Raw genomic sequence first — 20,091 nt, forward strand, 5'->3', positions numbered from 1 at the left:
ACTAAGAAAATGAAACAGGGGAAACTCAGATTCGCAAAATTAATGATCCTCATTGATGATGCCAAACCAAGGAAGCACTCGATCTGGCTAGAAGGTGTAAAGCAGATTATTATCCACGGAGATATTCCCGGAACTAAGCATAGGGAAAATCTCCCCACAACACGGGCGGGAATAGCCGAAATGACGGTAACTAGTGCGGTGGCTGCAAGCACAAAACAAAGAGATCAAGAATGGAGGTGTAACACCCTAGAAATTCCTTCCCTTTAAAATACCTGTTTTTCTTTTTTAAAATACGAATTAGGAAAATCTAAAACATTACCGCCACCGTGAAAACGGCTAAGGCAAATATCAAAGACACACAGCGGAAGACTATATTTAAAAACCATTCAAAATAAGTCAACTTCAAAGTCAAAACCCAACGAAAGTAAAGTAAAACCAAAGTAAAACGAAATCAAACAAAGTCAACCTACAACTTGGAACCATTGTAGGCCCTTATTAAAACCGAGTGATACCAAAACCTTTGAGTTAGTTGCAATCATAATAATAGTTAATAATAATAAAGCAATAAAACACATCATATTCTTATGAGAACTAAACATGATTCGCTCTTCACTCATGCCCATCATGAATATGATTCATCACCTGAAAAGCTTCTCTCTACTTGTCCCCACTACTCGCCATTAGAAATGGGTCATCGTAGGGCCAAGGTAAAGACAAGGCCAAACAAACATATAAACACACAATCAGCAAAGCTGAGTACATAAGCGTAATGAAACACACTAACATGCTTTCATCCTATCAATCACACAACTTATATTGTTGCACTTTTAACAAACATTCAAGACACTCAATATTTAACTAGACAAATAATAATGTACATTTAATTTGATTACGCATCGAATGGGTTTCCAACCAAATCCCTGCCCCAAATAGATTGAGGTAAACTACACCAGGAGCTAACCGGGTCGGCAAATGTCACATGAAGTGACGAACGTAATGCGCATAATAATAATAAAAAGGAAAATATAGCGTCCTGTACTCCCAGTAGAAGTTATGGTTAAATATAAAACCCTATAACTTCCCCCATATGTTCATACTCGAGGTATATACGTTCCAAGAGTTTTGGTGCGTAATCTCTTTCACTTTACGTTGTTTTACATATTATTCAACTTGGTGATGATTCTCAAACCATAACATAATCAAATATTATAATTATACAAGCAATCAATCATATCAAATTAATTCTTGAATAATTAGTGACCACATAACTTTTAATATTGAATCCTTTTTAATCTACCTCAGTGTCAAAGACACCTTAAACGTATAACGCGCCGCAAATTCTATCACTCGGTGTTAGAAACACCTTAAGTGCACATAGGCACCACAATATTATTTATTCCTGTGTACTAAGACACTTGATAGCTCAATTCCCATGCTTAAAGCATCAATAAAAATTATATGAACCATAATAAAATTTCCTTTCAATATTCCAAACCAAATTAAACATTTATTTCAATTAAACATGCTTCCAATCATGCCAATAATAAAAGTGTGGTTCATACTCAACATGCTAACATAATTATTTCCAATCAATAATCCATCACAAATAATTCATGCTTCATAATTCAATTACCAACATCTACCAAATAACAAATTCCAATCAATACCTATCATGATACTACTTATAATTAATTATTCAAAGTCTAGCATGTTCCTACATCAACAATTAAATACCAAGTACGCGAACATACCTTGAATATGATCTCAAAATCCCCATGACTACACAAAATCACTCACTTGGAAATCTCCTACAATCCAAAATTACAAGGAGGCATTACTACCTATTCCATGCAAATTTCCAGCAATATATACACTCCTTAAATCACTCATAAATCATTTAAAATAAGCTGAAATTTAATTTAAGACCCTTAAATCCCCAATTAATGGGTAGTCAAAAATCCTTTCAAGAAACTTAATTACGGCTTATAAACAAAAAATTTAACTTTATTAAATCATCAAAACCTGCTGTAAATATGTTTTAAAACACCTATTTCAATAATTTAAACCACCCATAATCAATTTCCATCATTATGCAATAATTTAGAAACCTAGGGTTTTCAATTTGGGGCTTTTTAATTCAAAACCAAATCTAAAAAATTATATACATCATACTTACAATCAAACATCATAAAATCATCATAAAACCCAAAATTAATAATTAGATTAATAATTAAAACAAAAAGAATAATATTTTTTTCTCGGAAAACATCACCGGCGCACCAACCACCATGGCAGGCTGCTGCCACGCCGCCTGGTGTCGGTGGTGGTAGCCGCCGACCGGCGGGCTTCCGTGGTGGTGGCCGGAGGTGGTGGTGGTGTGTGGTGGTGAATTAAAATCAAAATTAAAAATAAAGGGGAAGGGGAAAAATAAGAGAGAGAATGAGAAAATAAGAGGAGAGAGAGAGAGAATTACCTTTGGGTATTTTCCATCTTGGGCAAAGTTTGACTTTGCTCATATGACGGGTATTTATACCCTCTCTCAGCAACCCTCCTACTTAAAATTCTTTTCTTACCCTTAATGATCCCTTTCATATTCCAACTACTATTTGATTTTCCTTTAAATACTATTGACTTTTAAAAATTAACTTTATTATAAATTATAGGCCCCATTTTTTTAAAATTATAAAATAAATCATTTCAAAATTATTAAATAAATAAATTGGATCTTTAATAAAACTCTTTAAATTAATAAAACCTCATCAATAATTCATTTCACTTATTTAAATACCTCAAGAAATACTTATTTAAATTAAAAATACGAATAAAAATACGGGGTATTACAGGAGGGTGGTGAAAAATAAAAAGCTATTAACCATTGGATCTTTAACTTGCAAAACGAGGTTACTCAAAAGTGGGGCCTAGCCCAAAAAATACAAAATACAAACCTTTTCCAACTCCTCTGTGAAGACACCAATATTAAGAATATGACGTGTCTTACCCCAATTGTCCCTCCTTCTTCTCTCTCCTTACCCTCCATACCCAAAGTGTCACGTCACTACTACTGCAACATTACGCCTTCTTCTTTCATCCCTGACTCACGCCGCCTATCTCCCTCTTGTCTTTTCAATAGCTATTTCTCCTTCCCCATACACAATCATACCATGACTATTTCCAACAACTCAACTCCACAAATCATCCATTTAACCATTCCTTCTCCAACACACCACTCACTTCAAACCCTCATAAAACATTTTCTAAAAAACTCAAACCCTTGCAACCATTACAAACCTTCCCTCAACGAATGCCTCAACAAACTCATCAATTACGACCAAGACGAACTATAGGACCAAGGGGGGTTCCTATGACCTCTGGTTTTTCCACCAACGACAATCCATTTGAAGCTCTGTCCGGACAGGAACATCATAACCATGACCAAGCCACTGGTGACCTACCCGGAGTCAATGATAAAACTGACCTCTTACTTTGCTTAGGGATTGCAGGGATAATGGCATGCCATCACTCCAAGAACGATGCGGGGAATCCTTCTCAACCCAGAGGAAGTATCACCCCTGTTCGCGAATCTCCGAATGTCCTCCTCGGAAAACCTATTCCGCCTGACTCCGACTCACATTCCGACAATCTCATATGTGAGCCTCATCAGCAAGCCCCAAGGAGTCCTCCTGAAATGGTGGATCAACCGCATGAACGTTGAATACTTGCTACTGACAGTTCCATGGGAGCTACAATTCATACTAGACCCGGTGTAAGGAGGGTGTGCCCATTGTAGGGGATCCTTCTCCTCAATGCCCATGGCCCTTTAAAAGCCTAGGACTTTACACTTTTTAGGGTGTTTTAAGATTTGAATTCCCGATTGTTTGGGAGACCTTTGAATTAGAGTTGATCCTATCATTATGCTTTTTTGTAAGAAACTAGTAAGGAGTCGCCAATTAGTTTTAGGAAAACTCATAAACCTCGTTCATGACTTTCTCCCAAGTAGGGTTCAAGGGATATTTAGCATGAATCATAAGTTTACTCCATGCCCAAATTGGTCTACGTGTACCAGAAATGAGTTCGGGAGTGAGGGTACTAAGATAACGTTCCCTTTAAGGGGGAATCGCTATCCTAGCCCTAGTGAGGCCTCTACTAGCTCTTCCTTTTTCACAATTTCATCACCAAACAATATATGCAACGTGATACCTAAAATCTAAGTTAGTTGATTTTATTTACATGCGTCAATCATGTAGGAATTACATTGCAAAAGTCGTTATTCTTATTTAATTCAAATTCGTGAAAAGAACGAGAAATAAACAATGTTCGCCTTGACTTAGTTGATAAAACAATCAATTAATTATTCAAATTCTAGTCTTGATTAACACAAGAATGCTATGTGAATTAAATTAATTAAAAGTTTGTTCAAAGTGATCAAACAACACTATTTATTCAATTAAAGTTATTAAAACAATAAAAGAAAAGTGATTTATCTAAGTGCTCGGGAATTTACCACTTTTCCTTGCTAGATCTTCGTTTAGAACAGTTATGGACTCCTTCTTATTCAGAATTCTCAACCGTAGTAACAAATAATAAAGGGGGTGAGTGTTTAGGACAAGAGGGTTGAGAGTACACAAGTTCACAAAGTTTCTGCTAGCGTTTCGGGTTATTTTCTATCTGTTTAAGCCTCATTTTAAGCCTTTATTTATAGGGAATGGGTGTGTTTAGGGTTTCGAGTGTTCTGCCGTAGCATGTGTCGTCCGCATCTGAATAAGTTACGCGCGATTGCCCAGCGCAAGGCATAATAACGCGCGCAAGACATTCAGTATTATGGCATCGTTGATCTAAAGTCCCTCGATATGTCATTAAAACTTTAGTCTATGATTTTAACAAGTTAAAAGATGATAAAAAGGAAGGTGTTTCGGCATTTGCAGCCTAACACATGAATAGAGGTTTTGACACTCGCTTGCCAAAATGCAGTATTCAGGGTCCATAAGATAGAAATACATGTCTCAGGACTGGAGGCATATATCCAAATCCAGTGAGAGAGAAGAAAATCGGCAACTCTCTCATTAGTTTTGTCCACAAGATGAAAACACGTGTCTCAGGACTGGGGGCATGTGTCTAAATAGGTGCGACTTCGGTGTGTCGCTCTTTATACAGGGGGTGGACAGACACCCTAACTGTCCGGTAAGCCAGTAAGCTCACTAACTACTGTATTTGCTTCCAATCGAGAAATGTCTGTTCTAGATGGTTCGGCGCGCCAATCGACTCATTAAGCTAACGCCTAAAGTTTGTAAAGAAGTTCTACCGTTTTCATTACAGGAGGTAGATCACGTTGTTGGGAAGAGGTGAAATTTCACGCAACACCTACGCCATACAATTTTACGTTGTACGATACACTATTCTTTTTGCTGTAGACGCTAAAAAGAAACAAAAGAACGTGAAATTTCTAAAGTCAGTACAGTAAAATGACAAACCTGTCTATGAGAGCTTTTACGTAAAGCACCACTATGGAACGTTATAAGACACGCTCATGAAAAACGTCCAAAACGTATGCTTGGGGCAGGCATAAAACACGGTGTGCATGCAAGATGATGCAAAAAGCTAACAAAGAAGAAAATAAACTATAAGATGCAAAGCAATTTAAAGGATTTTGATGATCTGTGCTTTATTACGTCTAACAATGCACAAAACAGTTGGGAAAAATTTCAAAACGGATCAAAATATGAGAACCGATCTTTTAAGTGACCAGTATCCGCGCGTACTCAGTAGGTCGTGCTGGCCAGGCGCGCGCAGGAAACTGGGTTGCGCTGGGATACCACACGTAACTTGATGAGTTGCGCGTAACATTTGAATTAGTAAAAGAGTTAGAGAAGCGCGATCTGTAGCTCACTCTCTTCTTCTCCTCTTTTGCCATTTTCGATCTCTTTGCATTTTTGTTGTCGTTTAAAGCTAAGGAAAGTAAATTTTACTCCTTTTATTGTACCAAACTTTGAACTTGGTCAATGAAATGGAAAAATCTGAATGAAAAACTCTATCTTTTAATAGTTGGAGACTTTGATTCGACTGATTCTCATGAATTTGTTTGTTCTATGTTTGTTGTGACATGTTTAGGAATATATTGCAACAAATTTCATGTGAAACGGTAAAGTATTGACCTATATGAGCATATACCAGAATACACGTGTTTAATTTTCGAATTTGTGCTTGAACTTTTTTCTTTTTTCCTCACATGGACTATACTTGTAATTTTTAATGTAAATCGAAGTGTTATTAGAATGACAATTATGCACCAAAATTATGATCGAAATTTTGAACTTTGATAATGGCATGAAATTGTTCTTACGACTCACATTTATTTTTGTCATGCCTAAGTTGCAAAATTGGTCTTAACAATGATAACAATAACCGAAAGTTATTATTATTCACTTATAAAACTATGATTTCAATATTTGCATAAACTAGTAAATTTAGGAAATTCTTGAAGACATCATTGAACTAGTGTAATTTGGCTATATCTCGAGCTTTGAAGCCCCCATTTTATTTTTTCGAATGTCGTAGCCCCTGATATTGGGTAGCTTCGATGACTTGTTTGTTGTTAAGAATTAGACCCTTTCATATTGCTCGAAATGGGTCTAGAAATCCCGTGTTTTGTCTTATTGTTACAACAACTAGGATCTTTGAAACGTTTAAACGAGTGTGTTAAAATCGTTTTCGAACATTCATAGTTTTAACAAATGAAATTTGCTAAGTCTAGTAATATTGGCCGTTCGTTGGAACAAGTAAGAAGAAAAAAGAGATGTTGCTCAACTTTTTCCTCTATTCTCGGTACTCTCGAATTCCTTCTCTTGAGTTCAAATTTTGTTACTAATTGAAGCTCGAGAAAGTAGATATTATTTTTCTTTGTGAAATTCCAATGTGCAACAATGGAGAATCTAAAAAATGAAGACCCCTTAATTTTTAACTTAGGGGACCTTTATTTATGTTTTAACTCATGAAATTGTTTGTCTTAATGAAGTGTCTTGATACAATAATTTTCATGATGAACGATTAAGTATTAAAATTTTATATGAGCAAGTATGTTGTATGCGTTTGAATACTATTTTGAACTCATGATTTTGTTTCTTTTGCTTTATACTAGTCGTACTCTCTAATCTTTAGAGTAAATTGAAGTATTGAGACAACAATTATGCACTAAGATTAGTTTTTTAAGTTGAACTTGAAAATGGCTCGAATATGTTATATGTTTATAGTTTGTTTTTATGACCAAGTTAAGTTGCGAACTTAGTTTTCAAAGGAACAAAATGATTATTAAATCATCATGATGCTTTTGAAAATTGTAAGGCTCGAGATCTACGCTGACCATTTGTAGTTTAGGCGATTCTTGAAAGTAGCTCAAATGGCATGAATATCTTATTTTGTTTATTGCGGATATTGGAGCCCCCATGTGTCAGGTTATGCGCATTCTTGCTATTTCACAAGTCTTGGAGCCCCCAATTTGGGGTAGTTCTAATGACTTGCTATTGTTTAGGCCATTCATATAATCATGATATGGGAATGAGCCTATGTATCCCATGTTTTGTATTTTGAGAATATTTTAGGATAATGACAAGGCTTACGCATTTTAGTTAAAGTCATGTTCAAGGAAGCAAGTTAGTTCTTTGCATGTTTATAAACCCAAAATAATTATAGTTAAGGTTTAGTAATCTTTACCTAATGTCAAAACGTTCATAGAGATATTGCGGTAATATTATTCTTTGAATTTGATTTAAAACATCAGATGATTTCATTGTTTTTATCAATCTTTGATTTTGGTCTTGTAGGTGGTTCGTTTACCATCCTTAAGTCCATGTTCGCATGATAACTAGGCGAGAACAAGTTCGAGTCAAGAAGAAGTCGAATCTTAGTTCATTCCTTTTGGAAATATTTATGTATATACATGTATTATCCAAACGGTAATTGAGAATCTGAAAATTTATTTATTTAAGAAAATGAAACAAAAATTCAGAAAGGAAATTTTAAAGACTTTTTTTTTTTATTTTTTTTTTATTTGGAAAGTAAGAAACATGTTATTTCGAACTAGAATTCAAAATTTGGAGAGGGTCCAATAATTTTAACGAAAGTTTGTTTTGAAAATAAAATAAAGCAACTTTTTCTAGTATGCAAAATACATAATCATGTTATTTTCAAAACTGGACCCAAAATGGAAAGAAAAAGTCTAGCTTGTAATTGAGTGTGACTTTTTTGTCCAAGATTGATGAAGGTAAGTTGTAATTTGCAACTTATTTCAACAAAGTTATGAAAATGTGAGCAAACTTTTGTATATCTATTTTTTTTAATGTTTTTCTTTTTAGTGTTTGTCATCATTGTTATATTTTGCTAATTGAAAGTGAAGTTCTTCCAATTAAATAAGCACCGTAGTTTGAGAATGAATTTTTATCAAACTTAGGTTTGATGGAGTGTTAGAATAGTTTATAAAATCATTCGAACCACTCTTCAAAATATGGTCTCATTTCAAAACGAAAGTTAAGGTGAGACCTATAGTTTTGTAGCCCCCAAGTATAGACTTAGGTGGCTTTTGGAATGTATGCATATACTAGGGGATGTTTCTCATGTTTATTTGGAGTCCCAAGATTTGTATTTTTAATTTGTGTAATTTGCATATGAATATCATGAAATGTTTGATCAAGTTGGAAGTAATATTATTCCCTTTGTCATTTAAATTTATTATGATGGTTCGTAATAAGCTTTCTATGACATAATTAGCGTGTTCAATTCTGTAAATTGAGAGAAGTAAGGATGTCCTGGCTTTTTAAGCTCCCAATTAAAGAGCAAAAATTTGTCACTATTTTTGGAGTTTTAGTTTGCTAATGGGAGGGATCATCCCGACTTACCCCCCTTAAAAAAGAAATGAACAAAAAAGACGGATTTGCAAATAAAGGAAGGGGAATCCAACTTTTCCATAGAAGAATAAAGAAAAAGTTTAGACATGCTTTCGAAAAGCAAGGATTATCGAATTGAAAATTGAATCATCATGATGACTTGGCAGTGAGTGTACATGTGATGGCGATAACGATCATTTTTGTCATGTAGCTATCAAGTTCAATCAATATTCCTCGCTTAGAGAGGATGAAGATATCCCACACATGCGGACATATTAGTTGCTCATGATAAGTGAGAAGACCAATGCTCAAGAGTTGTAAAAGACATCTAAAGTTGACGTCGAGGCTGTCGATATATCAAATCAAATTACTGTATTAACTCGTTTTCTTTATAGGCAATGTATATAGAACTCGAATCACCTTGGTAATAAATTGCCCTATTATTAAAAGAAAATAAGATTATTGTTTTTTTAAAGTGATAGACATCTTATTTTTCTTAGAAAAAGATATGGAAAGCATCGAATTTAGTTTGATTCGATTGCTTTACTTAAATGATGTAATCAAGCCAATGGCTATCAAATCATCCAAATTATTTGAATTTTTTTTATATGATTTTGTAATCATTACTCAACACTTCATGCATTTTAGTATGGGCATAACCACTCAATTGTAGATCCATATGTGCAAAGGCCTAAGGTGGGCCATATTTTCGTAGAATGATGATTTTTGTGGTACATGATTATGCTCTACCTCAAGGAGGGCCTTTCCAGGGTTATAACGTGGCTACGCTCAAGGTTATGAAAAATGGACAGGCTCAAGTATACTCCCTTAATCCCTTACTTTTGGTGCTTCTCAAATTAAAACCTTTCTACTTTGTGTTACAACTCCTACATTAGGTGCCTTTTCCTTGTCTTCCCTCTCTCTCTTTCTTTTTTTCTCTCCTTTTTGACAAGTTTGGTTTTGGGTTTAGAACGATTTTGCATTCGATCTTTCCTTTTTTGGGTTTAGACTAACTTTGTGTCCCCCTCTTATGTTTCGTTCCCCCAATTTTTTCATTTGTGTCTCTTTGCACCATTCCCATCCCAAGGTTTGGAATAATGTAGGTTGAATAAGTAAGGCTCAATTGACGAAGCTCAAAAGGGCTAACAAAAGATGGATTGTTCTAAGGTTATTAACATGGGATTATCTACGTGGAGTTTCAAGTTTCCTCCTATGTTGGTGTAATCATCATATCTCTTTTTAGTAGGCCAAAAAATGGGCCTCTTTTTCATTCAATACATCTTGTAAGCCAAAGCTCATCAAGATTCTTAAAGTGTTGAGTAAGTATGCCTTTTTTGATATTCCTTGTATGTATGAATGTGTTTTATTTAATTCGAGCTAATAACAACAAAGAGATTGAAAAGAGAACAAGATAGACATACTTGAAAATATAATTTTTTATTCATTAATTAATGAGAGTACATAATAAGTAGATTCGAAAACATGAATCTCTTAGTCCATCATAAAGAAAACAAAAGAAATAAAACAAGACCTAGGGTACTACATCTTGAATTGTTGACAACTTCTTGAGATTGCGTCTTCGAGCTTTGTCCGTTTCCAACGTAGGTGAAATCCTCCCTAAAAATCTAGTCCATTGATATGATTCATGGTTTCATTTATCAAGTCCCTTTCAATTAATGTTCCCACAGTATAGACTTTTTGAAATGTGTCTAAACCAAGGTATTGTAAATGACACTTGTATGGTGGAGACATATTGTCTATGAACTTTGGGACAAGTTCATGATCCAGAGGTCTTTGTAAAAGAAGAGCAACTTTTGATCGCCACCTGGAGAAGATGTCAATAAAGCCTTCTTCTTCCCCTTGCTTAAGCAATCCCTACAACATTTACCTTCTTGTGCCATGGGTATATCCGTGGCTAGCCTTCAAATTTCCCATGGCACAAGTAATTAGCCACGGGTACTTTGGTCGTGGTCTGCTGTGGCATAAAACCCTAAGGCTAGCTTTCTAGCCACGAGTATATTAACTCCCATGGCATATCCATGAACTACTGCAATGGTTTTTCCCGTCGCTAATTTACCACTTAGCCATGAGTTCTCCTGTGGCTAAAGTAACAATTAGCCACGAGTTATCTTGTGGCTAATAACTTACTGAGCACAAGTAAAATTATGGCTAATATATTACATTAGCCATAAGCAATCCTATGGCAAACAACAAAATAAATAATAAAAGACTACATTAGCTACAGGTAAATTTATGTCTATCAAGTGGCATTGCCACAACCTTTGATACCTCAAACCATTTACATAGTCATAACACGTCTTGTAGCTAAATAAAATACCTTGACACAACCTTAGCCATGGAAATTAGTAGCCAAACAATCTGTAATGTTCAACTTTTAATAGACACATTATGTATGAGATTTGTGGTAGAGATATAATACATATATTATATTTATAAGATATAAAATTAAACATGTAAAAATAACATTAACTTATACTTGTAAATATTAGTACCAAATATTTAAAATCCCAAAAAATTATATCATACCATCACTAGTTTATAAAGTCATGCTTTACAAAAGATATCATTCGTCAATAATATCTCAAAAAATATTGATAATTCAATGGCCTTTTATATCCCTTGCATCTTCTAATCTGGTGAAGTAGTAAGTTCCTAAGTTCTTGACATAGTCATCCCTACCAAAAAAAAAAAAAAAAATAAAAAAAATAAAATAAAATGTTAAAAATGTAAAATATTTCAATTATTGGTGTTCAATATAAACCTTAAAAGTAACAGATATGTAATTAAATACTGGTAAAAAAAACTTACTAGTGATCAAATTAAGTTGTCTTAATGATCATGGTTTGCTGATGGTGCTCCAAGCTTCTCACACAGCTTCTTGAACCTTTCCTCCCACATTTGATCACGTTCAGCTAATTTTTCCTCCATTTTTTCTTCCACAGCCTTTTTAACTTCTTCAACTCTTTCGTCAGCTTTTTTCTCAATTTCTATAACCTGATTAGCAAGATTGATACGACTTGGTTTCTCTTTAAAATGATCTGTAATGCTTTTATTTCTTCCATAAGAACGCAGATATCCATGTTTTCTTCACCAAGTATTTCCTTAAAAATTTGTTCATCAGTCATATTATTATGACCATCTTCTCTCTCTTGTATGGAGTAGTTCAACTTTGAGTACATTTAAGTGGACAATCAAGTGGATTAAAAAATCATTAACATTATCTTAAAATCCATTTAAAAAAAATAAGAGTTCACAATTTGTAACCCATACCACAATTTCCTGGTTTTCAGCAAACTTCACGGGATCAACAGGTTTACTTGATGTTCTTTGTCGCGATGCAATCAAAATTTCAGCGCGAGTAGGTTCTCGATTAAGTTCCTTTCTCTACAATAAAGATAATTTGTTATTTTGTAACTTCTAAAGTATGATCAGACAAAAATCAAACATGTAGTTGTATAATACTTACTAATTCATCAGCAATTCGAGCAAAGCTTTTTGTTCCTGAGTAGTGAGGAATCTTCAATCCAGATCTATTCTTTCTATTCCTTTGACTTAGCTTCTATAACAAGAAATGTACTTTGTATTTAATTGTCATATAATCATACAAGATATGAACTGAAATGTATAGTAATGACACTAATGAGTTACCTTGAAATCTGGTGAGTGCCAAAGTTTACACAAGTATAACCAATCTCTTTTTGCAACATTTTTTGGCTTATTTTTTTCCCTCTGTGCTTGGTTAATCAATTCAGGATCGTCGTAGTATATAGCTTTTAACTTCCTCCTGTAGTCACGATATAATGCATTCATATGCCTGAGAATGAACTCTTTCCGCATTTCTAGTTGATCCATTGTGAACTTCTCCTAGGTAGTGGGTGATGAAAAAATAAGTTAGAATCATCTTTAATAAATACATACATATATGCCTTTAAATAATAAGGTTGAAAATAATTTATACCAGCACAACATTCCATGCAAAATCAATATAATGGTCTTCAATGTTCTTCCACTCTGGAACTCCCAAAGGACAACAAGTGTGATTTCGAACGGTTTGACCCAAAAAGTATGTAAATATAGAAGAATTCTCACCAATCGGGCGACAATCCTTATCAAATGTCACATGTAGTTTATCTTCTGGCATTAGATTTATGAGTTTTCTACAGCAAACATTCCCTCTTTTTTTCTTTGTTGGACGACCATGTTGAGCTTTAAAAGGTAAGTAAAATTAGTATATATCAATTGGAAAGAATGGTATCGGATATAAAAATCAACACCAAACACTTTTATAAAGTGACTACATACATGCTTTAACAACCGCCTTAGAAGTTTGTGTAGCCACCATCTGGACACTCCTCAGGTCATTATCATTGGCTTCTTCATCATCCTCACTAAATGGTTCATTAATATCTTCAACAGGTTGTTGAAGTTCAATAAAACCCTCAACACTAGCTGTATTTTCATTTCTTCTTGACGTAGAATCCAATTTAGTGGCTTTCAAGAAAAAACATATGCATGCATAAATATTCATACTTAGTATAGCTTAAATAATAGTAATTTACAAAAATAAAGTTACTTACACGTATTAGCAGCCATCACCACTTGATCCTCTTCATTATCTCCAAGATGGGTATTATCTTGAGAATTCTTAGTTGAAGAAGTAGGAAAATATTTTGTTCTGCCCATAACTAGATAAAATGAAAACAATCATTATAGTTATACCCCATGTGTTACAGCTGTAACTTAATATTGTCATTGTAATTATATAAAGTAACAAAAAAATATTAAACAACAAGGAAGCAAATGTGCAAGCACTACAAAAATATAAATTTCAGAAACAATCGCTTACAACAAGAGAAACATAACAATTAGCACATTTAAATACCATGGCATTAGTCATCAAGAATCACTATCATCACTATCACTACCAATACTATCACAATCAACGTCACTTTCACTATTCTTAGCATCGATCTCATCCTCTAACTCATCATTCTCATCTTCAGAATCATCATTGAACAATTCACATTCATCTTTAGGCTCATTATCCTTTATAGCTTCAATAACCAGTTCTTCAATGTCATCACGCGTGTCATCAGCAATTTGAACTATGTCTCCATCCTCTTCTCTAGATGGCATAGTTGGAGTCCTTATTTCATCTTGTTGACAAGCATCTAAATCATCTTCATAGTTATCTTAATTCAAAGTGCATTTAGATGATACATCATAGCTATGTCGCGCTTGTGTTCTAATAGCAGCAAGCCAATTTGGATCAAAACCATCTCGAACATAAAATACTTGTTGTGCTTGACATGCAAGAACAAAGGGCTCATCAGTTTGCAACTTTCTCTTTGTATTTACACTCACAATGTTATGCTTATCAACTTTAATGCCTTTTCCAAAATTACTAACATCCCACCAGTGAGAATTAAATAAGACCACCTGTTTACCATCTAAATATTGCAAAGAAATGATTTCTATTAAAACACCATAATAGTCTAACTTTCCTGCATCTGAAGCTCCTTCGACTAATATTCCACTATTTTGATTTGTCCGCCTTTCTTCAAGTGCCTATATATGAAATCGAAAACCATTAGCGAGATATCCATTTTAACGCTCCATACCCATCAAAGGACCAAAAGATAATGATCGCAAGTCTTTTGCCACTTGACTATGTTTGTCTGGCAAACTGTTCACCTATAAATAGGATATCAACAAAAAAAGCTTACAATGAAAAATCCATATCTAATCTATTGGATATATTATATAAGAGGAATAGACGTTGAATAAAAAACATACACGCTCACGAAACCATTCTGGAAACTTGTTCTCATTCTGCCCTTGTTCTTATTCTCTATATAAAATGTATAATTTTTGTCGTTAGCTATTGCATTAAAACAATAGTCACTAATTTCATACAATTAGTAACGTAAAAGAAAAAAAAATATTATCTTAGGAAAGGTTGGACCTCATCACAATTTTTCAAAACATAATCTCGAGCCTTTTCCCACTCTTCCTGTGTAAGACACTTTGATTTTTTTCTTGTCAAATTGGAACGCCAAACGGTGCAAATATTGAAAGACCCTCATAATCATCACTAACACTATAAGAATTTCGTTCTTGTTGATTAGATTTAGTCTCAACATTATGCAAATACTTTGAGCAAAAAAATAAACATTCTTCGAGAATATATCCTTCTGCAATACTACCCTCTGGCTGAATTTTATTACGAACATAATCTTTCAACTTCCCTAGAAATCTGCATAAAATTATAAGCATATAAAATAAAGTGAGGCAAAGAGTCATATAAAATGTGCTAATTATCAGAATAAAAACAAATGAAATGTTTCATACCTTTCATAGGATACATCCATCTACTCTGAACAGGCCCTCCAATTTTTGCTTCACCAACAAGATGTACACACAAGTGAACCATAACATCAAAGAATGATGGAAGAAAAACCTTTTCCAATTTGCACAAAGTCACAATTATGTGATTCTCAAGACAATCAAGATCCTCTAAGTTAAGTGATTTCGAACACAACTCCTCGAAAAAAATACCAAGTTCAACTACTAAATCATACACTTGCTGGAAAAATATCCCTCTAATGGCAAGTGGCAATAATTGTTGTAGAAAACCATGACAATCATGAGTCTTAAGACCTGACACCTTACACTTCTTAATACATTTGGAAAAATTTGAGGAATAACCATCTGGAACTTTAACTTCCTCCAAAAATTTACACACTTTATCTTTTTCACCGGGAGATAATGTGTACATAACAGGGGATATATGCCATTTCCCGTTAATCAACTTTCGATGCAACTTTTTTCTTATTCGGAGTTTATTTAAATCATGTCTAGCCTTGATGTGGTCTTTACTCTTGCCTCGAATGTCAAACAATTTGCCAAGAATGTTATCAAAAACATTTTTTTTTTCAATGTGCATTACATCAAGATTATGACGCAATAAAAGACGACTCCAATATGGGAGTTCAAAGAAAATAATAATCTTTCGCCAATTATCAGCTTTCTTTGGATGTTTTACATCTTTTCCAAATTTCAAATCTTCAAGTCCACTCATTTGGACTAACATCTCATCTCCGGACAAAGGCTTAGGAGCTGGTCGTCTCTCTACTTTTCCATCAAATGTCTTGCTATCCCTCCATTTATGATTAAGAGGCAAAAAACATCGATAATCCATGTAGCATATTTTCTTACAATTAGGCAATCTAAAGGAAGAAGTACCCTTACCACAAGTAGGATAAGCCATATAACCTTTAGTAGACCAACCAGACAAATTCTACTTAACAATAATGATTAACCATGTTCCCAATTCAATCTAAAATGAAATACCTAGAAATTCAAAAGTAAGGTTTTTTTTAACATAGAAACTAAAGTTAGGGGGAAGATGAACAACTCACCAGAAGAAAGGAAGAAATGAATTTCTGAGCCAACGTCACCCGGTGGTCGGTGTACCAAATTAACCCAAAGCGTCAATTTTTAAATAATTTCCCAAAATTAAAGTAACAAACCACTAATTATGTGAAATTTGTTTCTTAATTCAAGAAAAGGGAGAGGATTTTACAAGCTAGGAGGAAATTGGAGTTATATCCATGGCAGTAAGTGAGGAAGAGAGCGGGAAATTTCTAAAGTATCCTAGAAAATATAATAAGAAAGTTAGGTTTTATATGTGAGTGAATATATGTCCTTAAAAAACATCACTTTATCAACAATGAGCTATTAAGTGATGCGTTTTATCAACATTGAAATTTTTCCTCTAAAATTATGACTTGCTTATAGGAGGGAAAATTCCCGCTACATTTTTGGTGGGCTTGTTTAGCTAAAATGTAGCCATGGGATAAATTGACTGTGGCTAACACTTTATAAAATTGTATTGTAAACTTTCCCACTAATATTCTTATGGCTATAAAAAATACTTGTGCCACAAATATTTAGTTTCCCGTGGCTAATTCCGTGGCACAAGAGTGCTTTTGTTGTAGTGAATTCAAGATCGCGCAAGGTAGTTGTGAGCTCGATGTTGTCTCCATATTGGGCTAAAAAAAAGGATTTTACAACGTCACTCCAAGTGGAAGTTTATTTTGCATCGAGGTTATAAAACCCTGATCTAGCAATTGGGTCCAATGAAAGAGGAAAAGTACATGCATATAAGTTATGCTCAACCCCTTTCAATGCCATAATACCAATAAAGCTCATTAAGTGAGTCATAGGATTGTCTGTAACCTTAAAGGTTGGTAAATCCGTAGTTAAGAACTTTTCTGGGAGAGTCTTGCCACTAGGTTGTGGTGCAAGCTCATAATTGAACTACTTATTCCCTGAGCTAGCTCGAAGGATAAGTTTCTCCTAGGCTTCTACTCTTTCGGCTCTTGCTTTTTCTTGCAGAATGTTTTCTTTTTCTTTCTCTGCTTTTATTTTAGCCTTTTCTGCTTTTTTATGAGCCTTCATTTGGGCTTCTTCTTCTCGAAGGGCCTTTAGGTTTTGGAGTTCCTCTCTAAGTTTCTCTAATGCCACTTTGTCACCCATGATTGGACTAGTATGCGAATGTGGAAGATAATCTAGTAATGTGTATCACGAGAAATTGAGTGTGTTCACTTAAACCTTTTCTGCCAAGCATTCAAACAACGATCAAAAGTCAAAATGATTGTTTTTTTCTAGTCCTTGTAATACGAATTCACTATAAGCAAGTTTATTGATAAAAATGTCAAAAAAAATTCACAAACAATCATTAATGGAATGTCATGATTTGTGTTGACTTCAACAAGGTAATCATCTAAGGATTTTAATTGAAGTGAATTGTTTTCGAAAAAGGGAGAAGAGAAAGAAAGGGAAAGTTGGATTGACATGCTCATCAAATTTTTAGAAATATTAGTCAACCTTAGTACACTCCTTAAAATGATCAATATACTAGAAATATGGTATTTGTTGATCATTTAGATTACAATAGAGATCTTTATCGTTTTTTTTTAATTATGATTCTCATATTGCTCATCTTTAAAGGATAGTATATCACTATTTGCGTAAATAGAATGGCCTCCGAATATAAAATCCAAGAAATAATTAAATCATTTTCTCGGTTTTATCATTCATTATCTTCTCTCTCTATTTTTTTGTTTAGGATAATAATCTTTTTGTATCATACTCTTCTTATTTTTTTTAAGAACGATTTCTTGATTTTTTCTTCGTTCCATTTGTTTTGCTTCTTTTTTTTTTTTTTAAGAGGCAATCATCCCAAGTAAGCTTCTCGGGATTTTCTTAAACCATAGAAGAGGTAAATAAATTATGCTCTTAAGTCAAGGTTGACTAATTACAACTAAAAGATGACGACCATGAAAATAGGCACGTTTAAGTATGGGAATATTCACGACGCCCTATCAAGAGATGCGAACTTCTAATGACGAATCTTATGAGAAGTAATGTCATTAGTTTGATTATAAAGTACGTAAATGAATCATCATAATCGAAAACAGTATCGCGCGCAATTTTCCATCTTACGCTAAGGTGGAAAGTGCAATTTCGAGTGTAGCGCCCGCCACACCGCGGATTTTTTTTTTTAAAAAAAAACGCATAAAGAACGATAAAAGACTCTTTTTTTTTTGGGAAATGAAAAGGACGATTAAAAGACATGTTTTTTTGATTTTTTTTTCTAAACAAAGAATGATTAAAGATTTTTTTTTTAAGCGAAAAGAAGAACAATAAAAAAAAAAACAACTGACCCGCTGAGCATGTTATTTAGTTCTCCTAGTGGGGAGAAATTAGATGAACCAAAAGCAAGGGAGGCGGCTTTGATGGTGGTAACGGACCCACTGAGCATGAAGAAAGTTCTAAGACCTTCCTCTGTCCATGTAGCCATGAGCTCCCCCCACGGTAGTCATGTGAATGTTGCTGCCAGTGCTTCCACAAAGCTCCAGGTGGAAGAAATATCAACTACCCCTCAACAAAGCCTATAAAAGATGCCAAGTTCCTGGAAAAGAACCGATCGCTCTTCTGTAAGTTATGATGGTGATGTTTCTATGGTTGATAATGGTATAATTGTCTCTGGTGGGAAAAGGAAGGGGGGGGGGATTTGGGATCATTTAATGATGGATGTATGGGGAGTGGGGTAGTAAACAAAAAAATAAAAATGTCAGAGTCAAATGTTGTCTATAATTTGTCTCAAGTAGAGGGTCTTGGCGATGACCAAGCCCTCGAACAACAATGAAAATTTTTAGCTGGACTGCCACGAGCTTGGCAAACCGCGTGCAGTTAGATCCCTCCAAGATATGTGTTGGAGGGAGAGGCCGAATATTGTCTTTGTTATGGAGACGATGATTGATGAAAAAATTCTGAATAAAATTAAAAATCGTTGTGGTTACACGAATGGTTTTTGTTTAAGTAGTGTTGGTAGATCGGGTGGTATGGGTTTTTGGTGGAAGGATATCAATGTGGAGATTTTCTCGTATTCTGTTCACCATTTTTCTGTTAATGTACTTGATGACAATAATATTCCTATATGGAGAGCTATTGGCATTTATGGGTGGCCAGAACAAGCAAATAAACACCAAACTTGGTCTCTTATGTCCCAGCTTAAGAGTTTGAACCAACTCCCATGCATTATGTTCGGTGACTTTAATGAAATTTTGAGTTCATCTGAAAAGGAAGGGGGGTCCCGAGAAGTGAGAGGTTGATGGATGCTTTCCGTGAGGCAATTGATGGATGTGCTCTTTGCGACCTTGGCTATAAGGGATGTGTTTTTACTTGGGAGAGGGGAAATTCCATGGATACATATGTTCGAGAACGGCTGGATCGCTTTCTTGCGTATGAGGGGTAGTGTAATATATTTCCAGATTTTGAAGTACGTCATCTTCCAATCTTGAAGCTTGACCATGCGCCCATAATTATGAATACTGAGAGTCGACAGGTTGAGGATGGGGAAAGCAAGTCCTTTAAATTTGAACATTTTTGGCTCTCGAATGAAGGGTAGTGAGGTGGTACAAGATGGTTGGAATGCAGCCGTGGGTTGTGGAATGCGTGAAAAAAATAGCAGTTCGTGGGGAAAAAGTGGCCAGTTGGGCAACTTTTACTTTTGGCTCCATAAAGAAAAAAATCAAGAAAGCTGAAAAATCTCTAAAGCTGCTAAAGGAAGGTAGTATGGATGGTGTGAAATTGGAATTATGCAACAAGCTTTCGACGGAGCACACTT

At 34.5% G+C, this 20,091-nt stretch overlaps 1 protein-coding gene across 1 annotated transcript; it reads right to left on the minus strand.

Moving 5' to 3' along the window:
- Positions 1–12,116: 12,116 nt before the first annotated feature.
- On the minus strand, positions 12,117–13,577 carry LOC145592208 (uncharacterized). The gene is made up of 6 exons (XM_081648665.1): positions 13,472–13,577; positions 13,197–13,385; positions 12,853–13,100; positions 12,543–12,758; positions 12,361–12,453; positions 12,117–12,278 (listed from the first exon to the last, which is right to left on the minus strand). Exons 1-6 carry the CDS (start codon positions 13,575–13,577, stop codon positions 12,117–12,119), a joined length of 1,014 nt encoding a protein of 337 aa, XP_081504791.1.
- Between the last annotated feature and the right edge of the window lie 6,514 nt (positions 13,578–20,091).

Source organism: Chenopodium album, chromosome 18, assembly GCF_948465745.1.
Source record: "Chenopodium album chromosome 18, dcCheAlbu1.1, whole genome shotgun sequence".
In the NCBI taxonomy this organism is placed as follows: domain Eukaryota; kingdom Viridiplantae; phylum Streptophyta; class Magnoliopsida; order Caryophyllales; family Amaranthaceae; genus Chenopodium; species Chenopodium album.